This window comes from Oculina patagonica, chromosome 7 (genome assembly GCF_052425735.1).
Source record: "Oculina patagonica isolate OP01 chromosome 7, crgOcupat, whole genome shotgun sequence".
NCBI classification, from domain to species: domain Eukaryota; kingdom Metazoa; phylum Cnidaria; class Anthozoa; order Scleractinia; family Oculinidae; genus Oculina; species Oculina patagonica.
The window spans coordinates 8,907,868-8,927,039 of NC_135764.1; the positions used below are offsets into that span (position 1 = coordinate 8,907,868).

At 37.4% G+C, this 19,172-nt stretch overlaps 2 protein-coding genes across 2 annotated transcripts in view; both read left to right on the forward strand.

Annotated features, from left to right (window-relative positions):
* Positions 1-34: 34 nt before the first annotated feature.
* On the forward strand, positions 35-6,570 carry LOC144661662 (uncharacterized). Its single transcript, XM_078522470.1, has 7 exons — positions 35-1,155; positions 2,203-2,302; positions 2,994-3,121; positions 3,995-4,088; positions 5,003-5,109; positions 5,548-5,677; positions 6,416-6,570. Exons 1-7 carry the CDS (start codon positions 983-985, stop codon positions 6,509-6,511), a joined length of 828 nt encoding a protein of 275 aa, XP_078378596.1. The 5' UTR covers positions 35-982; the 3' UTR covers positions 6,512-6,570.
* Positions 6,571-6,791: 221 nt separating this feature from the next.
* LOC144659182 (uncharacterized) overlaps positions 6,792-19,172 on the forward strand; it is a 16,017-nt gene continuing 3,636 nt past the window's right edge. The window contains exons 1-3 of the mRNA XM_078519619.1: positions 6,792-6,891; positions 7,569-7,711; positions 19,030-19,157. Of these exons, the coding sequence (XP_078375745.1) occupies positions 6,792-6,891; positions 7,569-7,711; positions 19,030-19,157 (371 nt within the window). The remainder of the gene's footprint in view (positions 6,892-7,568; positions 7,712-19,029; positions 19,158-19,172) is intronic.

Genomic DNA, 19,172 nt, shown 5'->3' on the forward strand with positions numbered 1-19,172 from the left:
CCCCCCCCCCCCCCCGGTCTGAATAGGGTTAAATTAAAACGGCCGGGAGACACATTTGGTTGTGCTGAATCTATGGTGTTTTCATTTAGATGCTTCGAAGTATATTTGCAATTACATTAAGTTTCATAGGGAGTATTTGTCAAAACTTCATAAAATAAACTTAACTCAGCCGTGACACATTCCCTTTAAGCATCGCATAAAAAAGAAGCATTGAGGTAAATTACAATAAAAAGGGAAAAGATTGCGCTGTTTTAAGGCGTATGACTTCCCGCACGTGCATTAACAGCTCGTAAGTTCGTCTAGAAATGACAGCTGCTTTTGGGAACGTGGCATGACCTTTTTCAAGTCGTTCGTTTACGCAATGCGCAAAGAGAGCCGCTGCTGAGAGAAGAAAGTTGCAAGCTTGGCATAACTTTGGTTTTTAATAATGTAAGAACGATCACTTCTTCGAGTTTTATTCTTCAAAACAATATTCTGAAAAGAAAGGCAACTTTCTAAATATATCCTAAGCTTTCGTGTAAGTTCTGTTTTTTGTTTTTGATTTTTTGTACCTGATTGACTGTAAAAAGAAAGGTTCTGGCACTTCAAATCAAGTAGCTGAGGGCGCTGAGCTAATATCGGATATGTATGAGTGATGTATGAGTAACGCAACCCGTAAAAATTGAATTCGTAAAGTTAATTTGCTGCAATGGTTACCCCTTGACTCGACTTCACATTACCACCACATTACCACCCAACGGACCCGCTTACTTTAATTAGAACTCCTTACCTATGCAAAATTATATTTGTTATAATAATGCCCGTGACATTGAAGTACCAGTTTTTGAGGTGGAGTTGTACTTTATCACTTCTGCGCGTTCTAACACGTCCTTTAAACCAAGTGAAAAAAAAGTAGCGTTATCTCTGCCAGATACACACAAATAATTTTTTTTAAGAGAGTTGCTTACAAAAGAAGTTTGGTCTCATTTAGCGAGGTTTTGCGATGGGAAGAAATTGCAACGCATCGAGAGTGTTCCTCGTTATTTGGATTCTGTTTGCATTCAAGTTTATTGCAAGTGTCGCGGAGATTTGCCAAAAGGTTGACGACTGTTCGTGCAAGAAAAGCAACGGAAAAATCATCAATTTGAGGAAAATCGATGGAGGTTCGACACCAGCGTAAGTTTTAAACAGTTAAATATTTATTTCTTTAAGTGACAAATGCATACCTAGTCTAGAAGAAATTATCTAGAAGAAATTGCGGAGAAATTATCATTGGGAACTTCAGTTCAATTTGAGTTGTTTACTTCAGGTCATTAGGGATCGAATCGAGTAGATTTGCAGGCCAGGAGCTCATTTTAGATCCAGTAGATTTTTAGGTATGATTTTAGGTCATCACTGAATACCGTGAATTCAGTTTTTATAGCAACCCATCGGCCATTATTTTAAATACAATAAATATTCACATAATATTTAGTTCTAAGAATCCAGTGGTTTAATATCAACACGACAGACCTGTACAGGGCTAATTTATTTCTTTTGCGTCCAATTGATAATAAATTAATTCAATTTGCTCATGATAGTCTGTGATATTAATAAAATAAATTTGCAAACACTAAGCGTTGTATCACCCACAAAGAAAAACCGACAAGCGCGAAGAACATACCTACATGGTTTTAAATACATGTAGGCGATCATATTTTGCACCATTGTGTAATTCTTAAGACACTTGTAACCAAATCCAGTGACCTTTTTTGTTTGTAGATTATCCCATAACGTAAGAAAAATAAACAAGCGTGCACGGTCTTGAAAATTTTCATTAAAAATCACACCAAATTTAGGGCCTAAAGGCTGCCGTATTTTAGACAAGAACTGTACAAAATGCAGAATCTATAACTTGTATAACTTACATTGTTTTTGTAGTCTCCGTCGCACATACAGTATTATTAAAAAACGCTCGATACGATGTTTTAATCCCATTGTTTTAATCGTTAAATGGTTCAGTATGGGTCACTGAGGTTTTAAATAGCGCGATTTTTGGACTTTGTGAAGCGTTCGACAACAGTTTCAAGTGTTTGAAATATAAAAAAGAGTAAACAAATAAGTATAAAAGATAACCACATAATTCGCGCCAAAATGTGTAGGGCGTATCTTAGGGATTTTTTAGGAGGGAGGGATGGGTGGAGAGGACTAATTTTTTTTGGAATTGCTGTGTTTGGTCATCAGCTTCAGAAACGTTAAAGATAAAAACTCCATGAGACCCTTTGTTTACGCCTGGAATCCTTGCACAAAGTTTAGTGAAGGCGATGGCTGCAAAGATGTGCTGGTGAGTAAATAAACAATTCAGTGGAAGAAAAACATTTTTTAAAGATACATCCTAGCAATCCGAAGTCAAAGACGCATGTCTGTTCAAAAATCTGTTAAAATCCGTGACAAAGCCCTTCAAAGTATAAAGTACAGAAACGCGTGTTCTATTGTTCCGTGTGTTGAATCAATCTTTATCATAAAGAATTCAGAGAAGCGTAATTCATGCATTACACTGTCTGAAAAACCTCGCGATCACACGCGGTCGCTTGAGTTTGTTAATCAAGATGATTTGAGACATATTTGGACTCCACTCGGTCTTAGTTACTGCTATTTCTGTAGTGCCCCTGCAGAGTTTATGACAATAGTGTTTTTGGGAAAGTGTGGAATTGACATACAAGTAAAACGTCAGATGAACAATATGTAAGAAAAGCATCTGTGTTCTCACGTATTTTCTCCTCCTGAGGAGAGGACACGGCGTTCTCTTTCCGAGAGATTCGGGAGCTCAAAAGCTTTGGGGAAGAAAGGCAATATGTCAGTGCCGTGTAAAAAAAACATACCGATACCGATATCGGGTAAATGACGGTTGCTATTTAACTTCTGTCTGATAAAACGTGTGTAACACGTGACGCATAAGTTGTCGATGACTTGATAGGTCTTTTTTTAGTTTTTATTCAAGAGTCTTTCAATTTCCATTCTACTCCCTTTTCCAGGTGTGTCAGCAAGCTACTGATACTAAAAGCACCTTTCCAATAGCCGCCACTGTAACTGGTTTTAAAGTAAACAGCGATGGAACTACCTCGGTAACATACCAGCAAATTGATTACGCACAACACAAAAGGTATTTTCAGTCAAAAAACAGTTCTAATGATAATGATAATGCATTTATATAGCGCATTTTTCATATGTATACGTTCAGATGCGCTGTACACATACTTTAATTTACTACACACAATTGCCAGAACACAACACTTGGAGCTTCGTGCCCTAGTCTTTGCGAAAGACTGAAGAGTATATCGTGCAAAAGGGAGTATATCGTGCTGTTTCTGATTTGCAGATGTAATTACAAAGGCAGCCTTTTATAGACCATGAGTGTTGATCCGATCTGGGATTCCAATTCGAACCCTTGACCTCCCGCACGGCAGTCCGGCGCTCTACCAACTGAGCTAACCAGTATAGGCGGCGGTTTCTCCATGAAAACCTTCTAAAACAATTCTATTTTTTGATATTCAATAAAGCTTTTCCATTATTCTATCCAGGTTTTACATTTGCGATGAATCTCACCCTTGATCAATCAAAATTAAAGTTTTCAATAACGATCAACAATCAAGACTGATAACAAGGCTGATCGTCTCCATTCTTCTTCGATATTTTGAAGAGATTAGCATCAGGTCTTCGGCGCTAAACTGCAGTTTCAAATGCTAGATTGCTGTTTATTCTCTTTACTTTCCAACAATCATTTAATAAAAGGCTAAAAGAAAAATAGAAAAACTCGCTTATTCATTAAAAAACCGCGAAAATACACAGTTTCATGAGCAAGAAGCAAAAAGTAGACGACAAAAAAAGTGGATCGATTTTTTGCCGTTTGTGGGAGTAAAAATAAAGTCCTTCATATAGCAGTTAAAATCCCTGCGTTCCAATATATTAGTCGCAATCGTATTTTCCCTTTTCACTTCCGTTGATTAACTATGAAAAATTTGTTTTATTTTGTTAGAGTCTTCGAAATCAGGCTTATCTGCGATGAAAGCAAATATCCTGGAGAGATAGACGCTGTTAAGGAAGTCCAAGAGTATCCATTGTCAGCCTATGTATGTATACAAAGAGGAATTTTAATGGAAAACAAATCTATATGATCGCTGATGCTGTTTGATATTTTATGTTTAACTTAATTGTTGCAGATCTCTCTTTGATTCATTTTGCATTCTCTTGATAGCGGATCAATTTCCCTCGATCCGTTTTCCGCATGCAGTACCTTAAATTATCTGACGGTCGAGCAATCACCAGCTAGATGCAGAGACCAGGCTTGGCAAAACATTTTTCCAGCATCAACTTGAAACAAGCATTAGTGTTCAGCCTGCTATTTTGCTTAGTTTTTTTTTTTCCTATAATTTTCCGATCCTACGGTCAATTCGGTTCTGAGCGTAACCGTTTTCCCAAGGTGATAGAACCCTCTTTTCGACAGTACCCTCTTGCTTCATATTGTTGATTTTTCTTTTTTCCATTTTTTTAAGTACAGATAACTTAGGTTTGAGATTAAACAGTAAATTATTATCTACGGCCGCTAACTCGTTGAACGTGTGGCAGTGAAACTTTTCCTCCCAATACATTTTTTTAAACGTCATTAAAGAGATTATGTAAAACGAACTTGTTGCCCAACAAATACTAAAAACGAAGACTTGTTAGCCTGGCCAAACGTAGCCATACATGGGCATATCAGTTGGGATTTTAACATGAAATATGGCATTTGCTATGGTAAAATTGATGTTTGTACGCGTTAATCTAAATGCTTTGTACCCTTTAAAATTTTGGGGTGGCTCGCTTAACGGAGTCTGGGCTCTTTTTTGAAATGATGGCACTTAATTGACATATTCTGGGTTCCGAAATCCCTTGCCTCCTTTTTTGAACTTTCTGCACCTTAGCTTTCATTTTAACTTTATTTTGCTTCAGTCTCAGTTTATCCTAATTAATCTGAAGTAATCTATTTTTTTAAAAAAATTCATAGAGCACAACTCTTTCGTCCAAGTGTGCGTGTGATGATGGCTGTCCTAATGCGCCGGCCGAGAAAGGTGGAAGTACTGGGCTGAGCATTGGAAGTATTTTGTTAATTGTGTAAGTGCATACGAGACTCAGATTCGTTTTAAGCTATCTGGAATGGATCAAAGGAAACGGGCTTCCACGCTTAAAAAAGGAGCGTTTAAAAGGGGAAGAGTGATAGGAGCAAACATCGACACACGTGGAAATAGTGAGCCTTGTTTTATGGTTCGCCTGATTAGGTGAAACCAAAATCGCACAAACGAATGTTTACATAACTAAGGGTCTAGATGAGGTTTAACTGATCGCTGACGGTTGGTTAAAATTTTAAAGGTCAGGTAAGAAATGAAACAGAAACCAACAAAAAAACGTACAAACTAATTTGGGTTTGCTATTTTGTTGTTGATGTTGTTATTGTTGTTGGTGTTTTTTTTTTGCCAATTTGTTTCTAGATTAGTTTGTGTTGTGTCATTGTTCTCAGCAAGCTCGGGCCAATTTTGACTTTATTTTTTGCAGGTTTTTCGTATTGCTCATTGTTTATATAGTTGGTGGAATTTTAATTAACAAGTACAAGGTGGGAGTTGAAAGCATGCCAGAGATGTGTCCTAATTACCAATTCTGGGCCGGAATTCCATCTCTTATCAAGGTAAAGTATCTCCTTAGTGATAAAAAATAAAACAAAAATAAAAATATTACCATTCATATGAACGGAAACAGTACAATGAACCGATAAAACCTTCAGTTGTAGAGTGAAAAGTGCGGGCAAAATTCACATGATCATAATTAGGTCTTAGTCTATCTGGCAAACTGGGGCCACTAGTAACAGATTTTACTATGCGTAAGACATTAAAAATACCAAAATCTATCTGGCAAACTGGGGCCACTAGTAACATATTTTACTCTGCGTAAGACATTAAAAATACCATAACCCGGATTCATCGAAGTAAATTATAAGGGAGCTAGTATTCGTTTTGCTATCGGCATTGGTTTGCCTACGAATTAACTCGTAGCTCTAATTGACTGAAGTCACCTCTAAAGAGAATTTCTTGGATAAGAAGACTTGAATTTGTTGTTTACTTTAACCGTTAACTTTGCTCGAGTAACAACTCTTTACCTTCCTGGTGTTGGGCGGGATTTGGATCAATCAAACATTAAACAGGTAAGCTAGACTTTCCGAATGTGTAGTGTTATATTTTATGTCAAATATACCGTTTAATTGTTTGAGATTGGTATGAAGGAAAGGGTAGCACACGGAATTTTAACCATGCATAATAGTTTTTGGAAAATTACATACTTACCAACCACGGTATAGTGTTAATCAGCCAGAACCATTATTTTCTTTTGTAGCAAGGAAATTCATTTTGTACTTTTTCTTCTCTTTTAGGATGGAGTTGTTTTTACATGTGGCGGTATAAAGTCTGTATGCTCCTCTCTTTGCCAGAAATGCAACAAGGATAGCAAATATGAAAACATGACTTGAGGAACTCATCACTATCGACGGCTTTAATTTGATGCATCTATCTAATTTAAAATAGTTCGAACCTTGACCTTTGTCCTAACAGTGATAATGGTGATTTATACAATAAAACTTAAGTTCGTTTCGGGACTTGTATTTGTTCTGACTTTGAGTAAGAAAAAAGACAATGTGGAGAATTGAGTAATTTAATTTAATTTAATTTAATTTATATAAATGGGTGCAAAACGAAATATCTTGCATAACATTAACCTGAATAATAAAAAAATCTGCACAAGGAACAAAGATGTCTATCGTACACGTAGGATTTTCCTACAAAATACAACATTTTCCAAAGGCCACTTTTCACAAAAAAGCAGCATTGAGGTATATCAGAATAGAAGATGGTATTGACTCACAACACGTACCAAAGATCGTGAGCTCTTTAAAAAATGACAGTTGCTTTTAAGAACTTGGCACTTCACCTTTTTTTCAAGAGATTCGTTTTTTGCAATGTGCAAAATGAATCACTGCTTAGAGAAAAAGTCGCAAGCTTTGCGTAACAATTAATGGGGGTACGACCACTACCTCGCGTTTTGATCTTCAAAACAATATTTTGAAAAGAAGGGTGCGTTTTTGAATATATTCTAAGCTGTCGTGATTGACTGTAAAAAAAGCAGCTTTAAGCACTTAAAATCAAGTAGTTGGGGGCGGTGAGCTTATCGGATGTATATGGGTTGTGAATAAGTAACGCAACTCTTAGACATGATTTCTTGAAAGTAATTTGCGGAAACGGTTACCTCTTAACTTAACTTCGTTTCACCTCCTTAACGAACTCGCTGACGTTAATTGGAACTCGCTACCTAATTAAATTTGGTATGATAATGACCTGAAATTGAACTACCATTTTTGTTAGGTCTAAAATCACTTCTGCAAGATCTAACGCGTCTGTTAAATCAAGTAAAAAACAATCGTTAATCTCTACTGGGTGCACTTCATGTCTGAAAGCCAAGTCACTGATGCCTCGAGTGAGTTGTTTGTTCGATAAGATTGGTTTTGAACGAATGTTTTGTGATTGCTTTAGTCGTTATTTCGATTCTGTTTGCGTTCGAGTTCTTTGGAAGTCTCGCTGAAGTTTGTCAAAAGATTGACGACTGCTCATGCAAGAAAAGCAACGGAAAAGTCATCAATTTGAAGAAAATCGATGGAAGCTCAACACCAGCGTCAGTAATGCAATTTTTGATAAATGTATATGTTTAAAGATCAAAACACGAAGCAAATGCATTTGTGTAGTAAATAAATCGCCTCGAAACGCGGCTGAATTTGAGGTGGGTTGTTCAGGTAGTGCGGGGGAATCGAAAAGAGTAAACTGACAGCATCTTATTTTGTATTCAGTAGATTTGATTTTTGAATTTTTTTGTGTCATTGCACGTCATCACCTCGGTGAATTCAGCTTCTTATTTTCTTAATTACATACAGAGGATTCACATATTAGTTACCTCAAAGAAATTAAGTATTTGAGTGAGATAGCATGCCCATAGTTGACCAGTTCATTTTTTTTCTGATAAGAAATTACTTTAATTCTCAACGCTGAACTCCCATTGACTATTAGCAATTATCGTGGTGTCATTTTTCTAAGGTGAAACTTTGGCGTAAGATAACTGTGGCGCTGTTTCTTTGTAGTATTTTTTTTTAATTGAAATTTGGATGTTTGGATTTCTTTTTTCTACATTTTAAACTGGTCTACTCTTGAAAGTGAATTAAGTTTAAAAATCAAGAACCGACTCGTTAAAAGCCTATGGCAAGTTTTTCCAGCTCTAAAATGGACTTTAATCAAGCATAATCAAATACTTTGACCTTTTTGGTCACCTCTTCTTTCGATTGCTTTTGTTTGAAGATTACTATCTCATTACACAAGAAAGACCAACAAGCATGCACAGTTTCGGAATTTCTCGATATAAGTCAAAGTCATGTTCAATTCCAGGCCGAAAGGCAGTCAGAACGCAGAATCTAAATAAACGGCCCGCAATGCATGTAGAAGCGATGGCGTTTCCCAAGGGGGTTTTAAATCATTTGCAGGCAATTTGTAAAAAAATTATTGTATATCAAATACAAGTGGATGGCAACTTCTATATTGAATGATTTTTCAATAAACGTTGCGTTATCTTAGCTTGTAGCGTGACATCTGGTATAAGGCTGATAAACGATACACGATACCACTTTTGAGCGACCAAGGACAAACGCGGACTCGTAATGTTTACACAGGCCAATTGCAGAAATGTCTCTTTACTGAATATCACGTAACTCCTCAAATATAATTTGTCTCTTGCCACGCCGGGCCAGCAGAGCTCTTGAAGCGGCACTCTCGGAATAACTTTTTGCTTTTTTATCCGATTGAGCTCAAATTTGGCACAGTAATAGAACTTTTTATCCCAAACAATCGTATGATTTTTGTTTTTTGAATTTAACGGTTTTTGGCGGGAAAATGACGTCACAGTGCTAAAGGCAAATTTTTATTTCCTTGTTATGGCACAAAAAGTACACGATTCTGAAAGAAGTCGTTAAGATAAACTGAAATGCGAAAGAATTATTGAAAAAGCTCAATCCGTCTTGAAGATATAGAGTTTGAAAATTTCAATTTCCCGCCATTTTGTTACTATTTTTGTTTCGTTTCCTCAGAAACGATACGGTATTATTTTGGCTTCGATGTGAACTATTTACACAGTGAGGGCTACTATCCAATCAGAAGAAAGGTCGTAACCACAAAGTAAATACGTTTGACTGAAGGCAATTAATTTCGTAAAAACATGTTCTTCAAATATCGGAAAGATATTCCTCAGCATGATAAAAAATATTGAGATTCGTTGCAAACAGAAATATCTGACGACTGCAATGGTTTTAAGTTTGATTAAAGCGATGTATTGTTAGAAAACTAGAGAAAGCTCTCGTAGCGTTTAATTGTTAAGTAAACATTCTAGCGATTTTCTGAAACGGAAGTAAATTTTCACCAATCAGTGTTTGCAAGCGCAAACAAAAACGGGATGACTTGTCGTGTTTGCTCGCACGGGGGACTGCTATCCAATCACAAGAACGGTCGTAACCACAAAGTAAATACGTATGACCGATGGCAATTAATTTCGTAAAAACAGTCATGTTCTTCAAATATCGGAAATATATTCCTCAGCATGACCAAAAAAATTTAGATTCGTTGCAAACAGAAATAATGCTAACGACTGCAATGGTTTTAAGCTTGACTAAAGCGATGTACTGTAAGAAAACCAGAGAAAGCTCTCGTAGCGTTTAATATTATTCTGAAACGGAAGTAAATTTCCACCAACCAGTGTTTACAAGCGCAAAGAAAAACGGGATGACTTGGCGTATCTCGTGTTTGCTCGCACGGTAGAGCTTAAGTGCGCTACAAAGAGAAGTGCATATTTGCAGGTGACTTACAAAGTTAATTTTACTTCATGTAACAGAGGAATGTATAAATGTGGGAGATTACTTTATTCTATTTGTACAGGAAAATTTCACGGCATCTTCGACGTCACAAACAGCGTGAATACACGCAAAATTGCGTGGGTTCTCGCGTGGATGTACCCGGAATTGCGTGATCAGTGTCACGTCGGCGTCGCAAAAACATTCGAGTCTGCACGGAAAGTTGAGAAGTTCTGCTCAAAGTTTAAATTTTGTATGGACAGTATCGTATAGCAAGGTGTGCAACTGCCGTGTCGAACTAAATTCGTCTCCTTAGTTGATGTAACGCTCAATATTAACTACCGTTGCAACTGCTGGTGCAGATTTCTGAGATTAAATTCATGATATAAACATTATTTGGATTATTCAAAGCCATCGCGGTCTGATCGAAACTCCACTCCACAGTATCGCCAAAAATGCAAATCGTTATTATCAGTGTTACCAATGCAAGGCTGTTACACTGACAACAGAAGCAACTTGGCTGTGTCTTATTCTGTGGAGATAATTTTATATTTGCCGGGAGAGCGTGCAGCGCGGATCGAGCAAAATACAATCCTGGAACGACTATATATAACATATAACTTTCTTTAAACTTGAATTTTGCTTAATTAAAAATCCTTGTTAAAAATCTGTGTATGGTAGCTTTTTACATTAATTTGCTTTGGTTATTTACGTGTCTTTGTAAAGTGACAACAGGCATTTCATTTTGAAGAAAGGGCTTCGAAACAGTGTGCTTATCTCTCTTCTTGTCGACCAGGGTTTTGGTTTGTCTTGAATTTGGCATTTATTTGATTTGAGCATGTGATCAACTCAGAGAAGTATGTACCTCAAGCTTTTTGTCAAAAGGTAATAATTTCATCTACGATTAAAGTGTTGTTTTGCATTTTATCAGAGATCAGTAGTCACAAAACACTTTATTTATGGAACTGATTTATTTTAGGATTGTTTGTTTCAAAAAATAAACCATTTAAATTAATTGCATTACTCTGATCTTGCATTTTAGTCTTGTGGTTTCATGTTTCCCCACATTGATAGGAATATATTTAAATATTTTTTGTAAGTTATTTTTCCATTCATGTAACATTCAAAGTTATGCTACCGGGTGCCATTTTTAAGCAAAAAAGTGTTCTGCAGAAATAAAAAAAATCATTTTAATTTCCACTGGATGAGTAAAAACGATAAAGGCAAGCTCCCTTCACTTAACTTAATTTGGAGAGAAAGACATCTGCTATTTCTATAAAGAGAAATATTTATGTGTTACTTGAACTCTTGAAAGCCAAACTGCAGCAGGACGTAGTTTATGTCTCCTTTACATAAAATCGACAGTAGATGTAAAATGGGAATTTAAGTTACTACTGAATATGAAGTTCTTCTTTTCATTCTGCACTCGTGCATAAATTCGGCAAATTTAACATACAATAGGACCTTCTCCAAATTAAAGTAAACCCCAAACCCACCTCTCCTTAAGTGTTACACTATCTCACCCTTCCGCAATCAGGAAACGAAACACTATTTCTTTTTGAAATAGCTGCTTGTTAGAACAATTACAAAATTTAAATCTTTGTATCTTCAAGGCGTATTGATATTTTTGAATAATTCTTTCGCATTTCAGTTTATCTTAACGACTTCTTTCAGAATCGTGTACTTTTTGTGCCATAACAAGGAAATAAAAATTTGCCTTTAGCACTGTGACGTCATTTTCCCGCCAAAAACCGTTAAATTCAAAAAACAAAAATTATACGATTGTTTGGGATAAAAAGTTCTATCACTGTGCCAAATTTGAGCTCAATCGGATAAAAAAGCAAAAAGTTATTCCGAGAGTGCCGCTTCAAGAGCTCTGCTGGCCCGGCGTGTGCGTTTGTATTTTTTAGTTCTTTCTAACTTCCCAGGAGTATTTTGCTTTGTGTTCTTTGCTGCGATTTCTTGTTGTGCTAAACTTTATCTCTGCTCACGTCTCATATATTCCTGCAGTTAGTTCCCATCCATGTTTTTAGTTTCCAGTGCTCTTCGATTATTAGTGGGGTAACCGTTGAAACGTCCAACGGAATTTCGCTCCCTGGCATTAAGCGTTGACGTCATCGATGACGTCATCGCTTAAAAAGCAAAAATTGCTCAGAAACCATAAATGACGACAACGACAATTTTTAGAAAAGCATTTTAAAACCGAAAAATAAATAAATAAATAGTTCATTTATTTAGAATTTGTTCATGCCTGAGCGTGATCTATCGAGCGATGGTGCACACGGGAAGTTCGGAGAGCACGAAAGGAGCGTAAGAGATGCTCGAGACGATAGCAGAGAAGAACTCTAGCTTCTTGAAATCTCTCCAAGCTTCCCAAGTGCAACGTAACTCAATAGTGCACAGCAAAAATGATAATCATGAACCAGTTGTTTTATAACATTGCCGGTGAGAATGTGTGTCAAAACACTCGCGTTAGAAATTAAAATATATATATATATATTGCGAAGAGACACCAAGATAAGAATCTTCAAGTCCAATGTCATAGCAGTGCTTCTTTACGGGTGTGAAACCTGGAGAATGACCAAGAGGGACGAGGCAAAACTAGACACATTTCTTCACAAATGTCTACGGAGGATACTGAGAATATACTGGCCAATTAGGGTGTCAAATGAGGAGGTCAGAAGACAGGCAAGGACTTGCACCATCAGTGAACAGATAAGGAGGCGAAGGTGGAGATGGATTGGCCACGTATTGCGCATGGGCCATCAGCAAAATCCGCGCATCGCGCTAACATGGGCACCGGAGGGAAGGAGGAGCAGGGGGCGTCCGAAGGAAACATGGAGGAGAACAGTAGAGAGTGAGAGGCGGAAGATGGGTTTTGCCACCTGGGCAGAGGCGGTCAATTTTGCGGAAGACAGGGTAGAGTGGAGGAAACTGATCAAAGGCCCTATTCTCCCTGAGGAGACATAAAGGAATCAAGAGATATAGCGAAGAGATTTGCTCGCGCCATCAGCATGCGCTACTGAATTATGGTGCACGCTTACGTATATGAATTTGATTACTTTGCTAGCTATGTTATAACAGTATTTTTTCATGACTGGTTTCTATGTTTGTTGTTTCTTCGATAGTCTTTTTATTTTGAATTATTATCTTATTTACTCACTAGTTTTAAAGATATAAAAGACAAAGATTGTGTACGCCTGGAATCCTTGCACAAAGTTTAGCGAAGGTGATGGCTGCAAAGACGTACTGGTGAGCATACGAGACAAGAAGGGATATGTATATTTTATGGCAACTTGGTCTACCTTTTCGCACGTTCAAGCAAATTTATACCCCCACCGTGGTTCGGGGGATGAAGGGGAGGGGGGGGGGGGGTGGGGGAACGCATTTAACAGGCTACAGTGGTATATGTGAATTTATTAAAAACAAGAACATTGAGAAGCTTGAGAAGCTTAAAATCGGGCGCTTTGCCTTGAAAGGCAGGGTTCAGTACAGCAGAAACCACGAAGCAGTTACTTAAGTAGCACTCAGTCCGACTGTGTTTGCGTAAGTCACAGGGCTTGCATGAGCTGTATTAGTGTGCATAATATAATATCTAGAACGTTGTCGAGATTGCATTATTACTTAATGACATGATGGTTTCAATTTATAAATGTATCTCACACAATACAAATAAACGATTGAAGTAGACGACTAGACAATGTAAAGTTTTAAGACTTAGCAAAGTGCAGTGTATTGGTAATACTGTAAGGTGCGGTTTCACCTGAAGGTCGTGTGCTTTTCGGTATTTTCCAGGCATTGCACTTTGATGGGACAGTACTACAACCGTTTACCGGGGAACTACTATTGTCAAGAAAATGATCACAACTTGTTGATGAATGATTGAACATTTGTTTCATACCATTACTGTAATAGCAATTGATGAAGGCTTTTAGTCCTGAACCAAAGTATAAGGACTGGGAAATACTGAAACCCATTATCAGCCACCTTAAACGGAAATATCTTGTTGGTGTTTCAAGGAATCCAAGGAAACTTCACTCATCCCATGTATCTATGTTTTGCGGTATTTGGTAATTTTTTGAGTGATTTTTGGGGATGTTTGGCAGGTGATAGTTTTTTTAAAAGAATTAGTAAAATTTAGACAACTAAGAAATATTGAAAATTTAATGTGAATTTAACATTGGAATTTGAAGTTAGAAATTGGCAGACGGACACCAAACAGCCCCGTGACATCCTGGAGTGTTTTTGCATGGGGGTCAACTGTGTGATGATGTTTCCATTTTTTTCTTCAATCCCCACTGATAAAGAACTGTTGTTGGTGTTATGTTGGTGTTATCACATGTCAAGCCTTTAACAAGGTATGAAAGAACACAAGGATTTAAATTATTCTGGTGCTCAATTTTTGCGTAACTAAAATTAATGTTACTCAAATTCCTGATGGATTCTGTCTTAAACTGTTACGAGCTTAGTATTTCCAAATTATTGCATGTCAATGTAAGGCAAGACAAGACATGCCTTGGTTCTTATGTAATTCTCTTAAAAACACATAAGATATTGACTATAATTTTGTCTGTGCTATGGCAATTCACAGTGGGGTGGTCTTGATGTGTCTTTAACTTGTGGACTGGACTGGACTAGTAAAACGCGGACTAGTAAAACGCGGACTTGTAAAACGCCTCTAGACACTTCGAATTCCTTGGCCACAATCATCTTACGGCTCTCTTCAATACATAATGTCTCAAAAAAACAGTAACCTCAGAAAGAAGTCAGAAGCAAATAAGGTCGAAAGACCGAATTTGAACATATAACGGCAAATGTTCTAATGTCACGAACGTAGGAGTCGTGTAGGCCCGTCACCTTTATTTACCACATACTGCCCCCAAATTAAAACAGTACCCTCAGAAAGAAGTCAGAAGCAAATAAGGTCGAAAGACCGAATTTAAACATTTAACGGCAAATATTCTAATGTCACGAACGTAGGAGTCGTGTAGGCCCGTCACCTTTATTTACCACATACTGCCCCCAAATTAAAACAGTACCCTCAGAAAGAAGTCAGAAGCAAATAAGGTCGAAAGACCGAATTTAAACATTTAACGGCAAATATTCTAATGTCACGAACGTAGGAGTCGTGTAGGCCCGTCACCTTTATTTACGATTGACTGTTGATTTCTGGACGGGCCCCGTTCTACCTCGTGCGAGCAATACAAACGACTGCACTCAACAGACGTCAAGTAGTGGAAAGAAAGAAACATATGCACACAACTCATAGCATCAATCCCGTTGTTTTAGTAGGGGTTTGCAGAACGAACATGTGCTATACTGCAAAAACATCTCCACGCTAAAACAGACCATAGAGTGCTCAAAAAAGCTAGAAATATGCCGTCGAAGAAACACACAAGAGCTTCAAACACAAATTGTTTCGCTCGCTAAACCGTTTAGTTTTATCCGATTTACAAGCGCTTGTTTTACAAGTCCGCGTTCTACAAGTCCGTGCTTAACAAGCCCTCGTTTTACAAGTCCGCGTTTTACAAGTCCGCGTTTTACTAGTCCTCGTTTTACAAGTCCGCGTTTTACTAGTCCGCGTTTTACTAGTCCGCGTTTTACAAGTCCGCGTTTTACTAGTCCGCGTTATACTAGTCCGCGTTTTACAAGTCCGCGTTTTACTAGTCCGCGTTTTACTAGTCCAGTCCAGTCCTCAAAATACAGTATGCCAAAACTCCCCGCCCTCTAAAGATAAGTCCTTGACGGTTCTTGTCGTTTTTCGGTGCCTATTCATCTTCGGCATCTTTCTCATCCACCTCTCGTTCTGTCCTGTGTCTGTCAGCACACGAAAGAAAAGCTAATTCTCAAAAAATCTGCCACAAAAGGAAATTGACAAAAACAATATGAAAACCATATATCGAAAGTTTCTTATTCTAAAATTTTATCATACGTCTTAATTCAGAGCTACAAAGAAGTTCCTCCTTTTGAGTTATTGATACTGTTCTTACAGTACCTCTTTCCACTAGCGAAATTTTACAAAATTCCTTCGCGGCGAAAAGGTAGCGCGAATCCAGAACAGACTCCAATCGAGAGTGGGTTAATTCTAGATTACTATTAATTAACTATTACAACATTCATTTTTAAAATAGTTTCCCAAGCCGACTAAGCTAACTAAACGTCGAGTGTATCTTTCAGTAAACAAAACATGCCGTTATGACGCCGGAAATCCAGCTCACGCATACTATACCCCGTGACTCACGCAAACCTCCGACTTACGTGCTACTAGTCATTCCTTTCTAAACATTTTTTTTTGACCACCACCGTACCTTTCTACCCAAAAAACTCATGAAACCGCCCGGTTTTAACCTGTTTTAACCTTTTAAAAATTAGAGCGTTCGAAACTAAATAAGATCCGTAATCACAAACAACATACAGCCGTTTACCAGCACTCTTTAAAACTCCTGAAACCCTTCAAAATCAGGCAAAATAAATCTTTGAAATAACCTTTATCAATGTTTCTTATTTTTTATTCAGTTCTATAAAATGCCTTTCATACACTACTGTCAAACAAAAATTTCAATTTCCTCAAAGTTTCAAGACAAAAGAATAACAAATATTTCGTGCACAATGTAATTTGATTAAGCCAATATTATCACGTCTAAAAATACTTCAAGCAATTCAGTGAAAACCCGTTTTTTTTTTCGTATCAACGAAATCCACTTTCGAATAATCAATACATGAAAATAACAATAATATCAAAAGGAAGAAAGGAACCTTTCTAATTATTTGAAGACTTTCAAAGCCGTGATATTATGCATCCAATCCGCGATAAAATTTAATTACAACAAAATCCAAGTTCTCATTTTGAATTCCATTTTTTTCAGTTGATACCTTTATCCAACTTGTGAAAAATTCCATTCAAGTTCCTATTAATACTGTACATTCCTAATGTTTTGCTCAGGTCTTCAGAAGCGTCTTACTAACCAAATCTAAAATAATTCCAAAACATGCTGTACAAACATTCTACTCTTTGTGACAAACGACTTGACGACCAATTGTTCAGAAATGAAAATCGACACAGTTCTTGCTAAATAAAAAAAAAGTTTTACGGCGGAGTCAGGCTCAAAAAATATACCGCAAGATCACACCCCCATTCATAGTCAGAAACCAGCAAACCATCTAGTTTGCTAAAAAAAACACTGCGTGACATCAATGACGTTACCTTTTTCATTTACAAAAATAACTTTAACTTGTCAAAGTAAGTGCAATTTCACAATGGTGAATAGCAGCACAGTATGGGGCCCAGTTCTCGGCCGGGTCCAGTTCTCGGCCACTTTGTGTTTAACGCATTTTTTCACACTCCAGTTGAATCAAAAGAAAAAGGTATTTCCTTCAAACGATAGACTGATTCATGTGCTTTAAGTATCTTGAGTTTGATCGTTCAATTCGATATAGAAAGCTCACACGTCGAGTTTACGCGGAGGTAGGTGAATTTGCATTCCCGAAAAAGTTGTTTGTTTACGGCTCCAAATTCATGGATGTAGTTAAATTCGTATTTTATCCAAAAGCCCCCACCATACGAGCTAATTTTTGGCATGTGAAACGTAGAATAATTCAGCTTTCTGCTTTAGTTAACTTTTCGTTGAACCGTTGTATTTTTTGGTCTTAATTTACTTCGAAAGTTTTTCTTGCGACGTTTGCGTATTTGCCAGTTCTCGGCCACCCTGCTCGCTATCACAGCTTAGCGCTTGGTTTTTAATATAATTTCATCTGCTGCTGCCAGAATGAAAGAAATAAATGTTTTAAAAATAAAGTTCAATCTTATCTCTAAGTTTTGAGCTGACTCTTGTCTTGTCTATTATTTCTACAACACCTAAATCTTTCAAGACCTTTTCACTGCAAAATAAACCATCTAAATGCACGGGTCACACAATGCGGTTTTGCCAGAACCTGCACATAGGCAACTAGGCGCGTTAAAATCCTTCTTTTCTAAAGTAAAACAAAGCATCATAAAAATAATTTGGGATCGATATAGTATAAATAGGTTTACAGAGTGATTTTATGACTGTGAAAATTAATTGAGCATTTTTTTACAGATAATTACGCACAAGCTTTTTAGTGGCGAGAACTGGGCCAAGGTGGCCGAGAACTGGGCCCACAAATGGAGCTTTTATTTTTATTATTGCTCGGGCAAATTAATTTTTGACCGGTCGATAGCTTTACACCAAAAAGCTGAATAATGTAGCTAGCTCTGGGAGAAATTTAAAGTTCCTGCGGTTCTTCTGAGGTAAGAAATACAAGTTTACGTCAAAAGTGGCCGAGAACTGGGCCAAGGTGGCCGAGAACTGGGCCCACAAATGGAGCTTTTATTTTTATTATTGCTCGGGCAAATTAATTTTTGACCGGTCGATAGCTTTACACCAAAAAGCTGAATAATGTAGCTAGCTCTGGGAGAAATTTCAAGTTCCTGCGGTTCTTCTGAGGTAAGAAATACAAGTTTACGTCAAAAGTGGCCGAGAACTGGGCCCCATACTGTACTTTTGCCCCGTAAGCTTTTTTCTCTGTCCTTCCGCCGAAGCAAAAAAACACAACCTGATTACACATTAACCCAAAAGTCGACCAAGTGTGCCTGCAACGATTTCCTGTCAAAACTAAAATGAAAACCATTGCGGTATGCGTCACCCGTAGCGGTTTTGTAGCAACCCCAAGCTATCCCCGTCTTTTTGGCCGCGCCAGGAGACTACGCTCTAGGACGACCAAAGGGTAAACTATAAATCGGCCACGCCCGATTAACTAGCAATGGTATAAAATTATTGCAATTCCTGAGTTTTGATTGGTTAACAGGCAATGGTATATGAGCTCATATACCATTCACCACAAATATGGTAGCCGATATGCGTCAACAAAAACAGCTGGGGAGCTAAAATATTGCAATTCTTTGGGCGCTTTTAATAAAACAATTATTCCACTCGCGCTTGTTGGCTATCTACCATCTCATATCCAACTCGCGCTCGTGGAATAGTTGTTAATTATACAGATGCTGACAATAGGTTTGAAATCATGTTTTTCTACATAACGTATTGAAAGTTTTAAATAAATGTATTATTTTGTTTGTCTTTATTTTCAAGATGTGTCAGCAAGCTACTTATTCTAAAAGTACCTATCCATGTGCTACTACCGTAACTGGGTTTAAAGTGAATAGCGATGGAACTACCTCTATAACTTATCAGCAAGTTGAACACAGCAATTATAAAAGGTATGTAATGAATCC

Excerpts from the sequence above, each read along its gene's own strand:
- LOC144661662 (XM_078522470.1), top strand. The coding sequence starts at position 983 with ATGGGAAGAAATTGCAACGCATCGAGAGTGTTCCTCGTTATTTGGATT. Across the intron at positions 3,122-3,994 it reads GATTACGCACAACACAAAAG|AGTCTTCGAAATCAGGCTTA; the intron begins GTATTTTCAGTC and ends TTATTTTGTTAG. Across the intron at positions 5,110-5,547 it reads GGAAGTATTTTGTTAATTGT|GTTTTTCGTATTGCTCATTG; the intron begins GTAAGTGCATAC and ends TATTTTTTGCAG.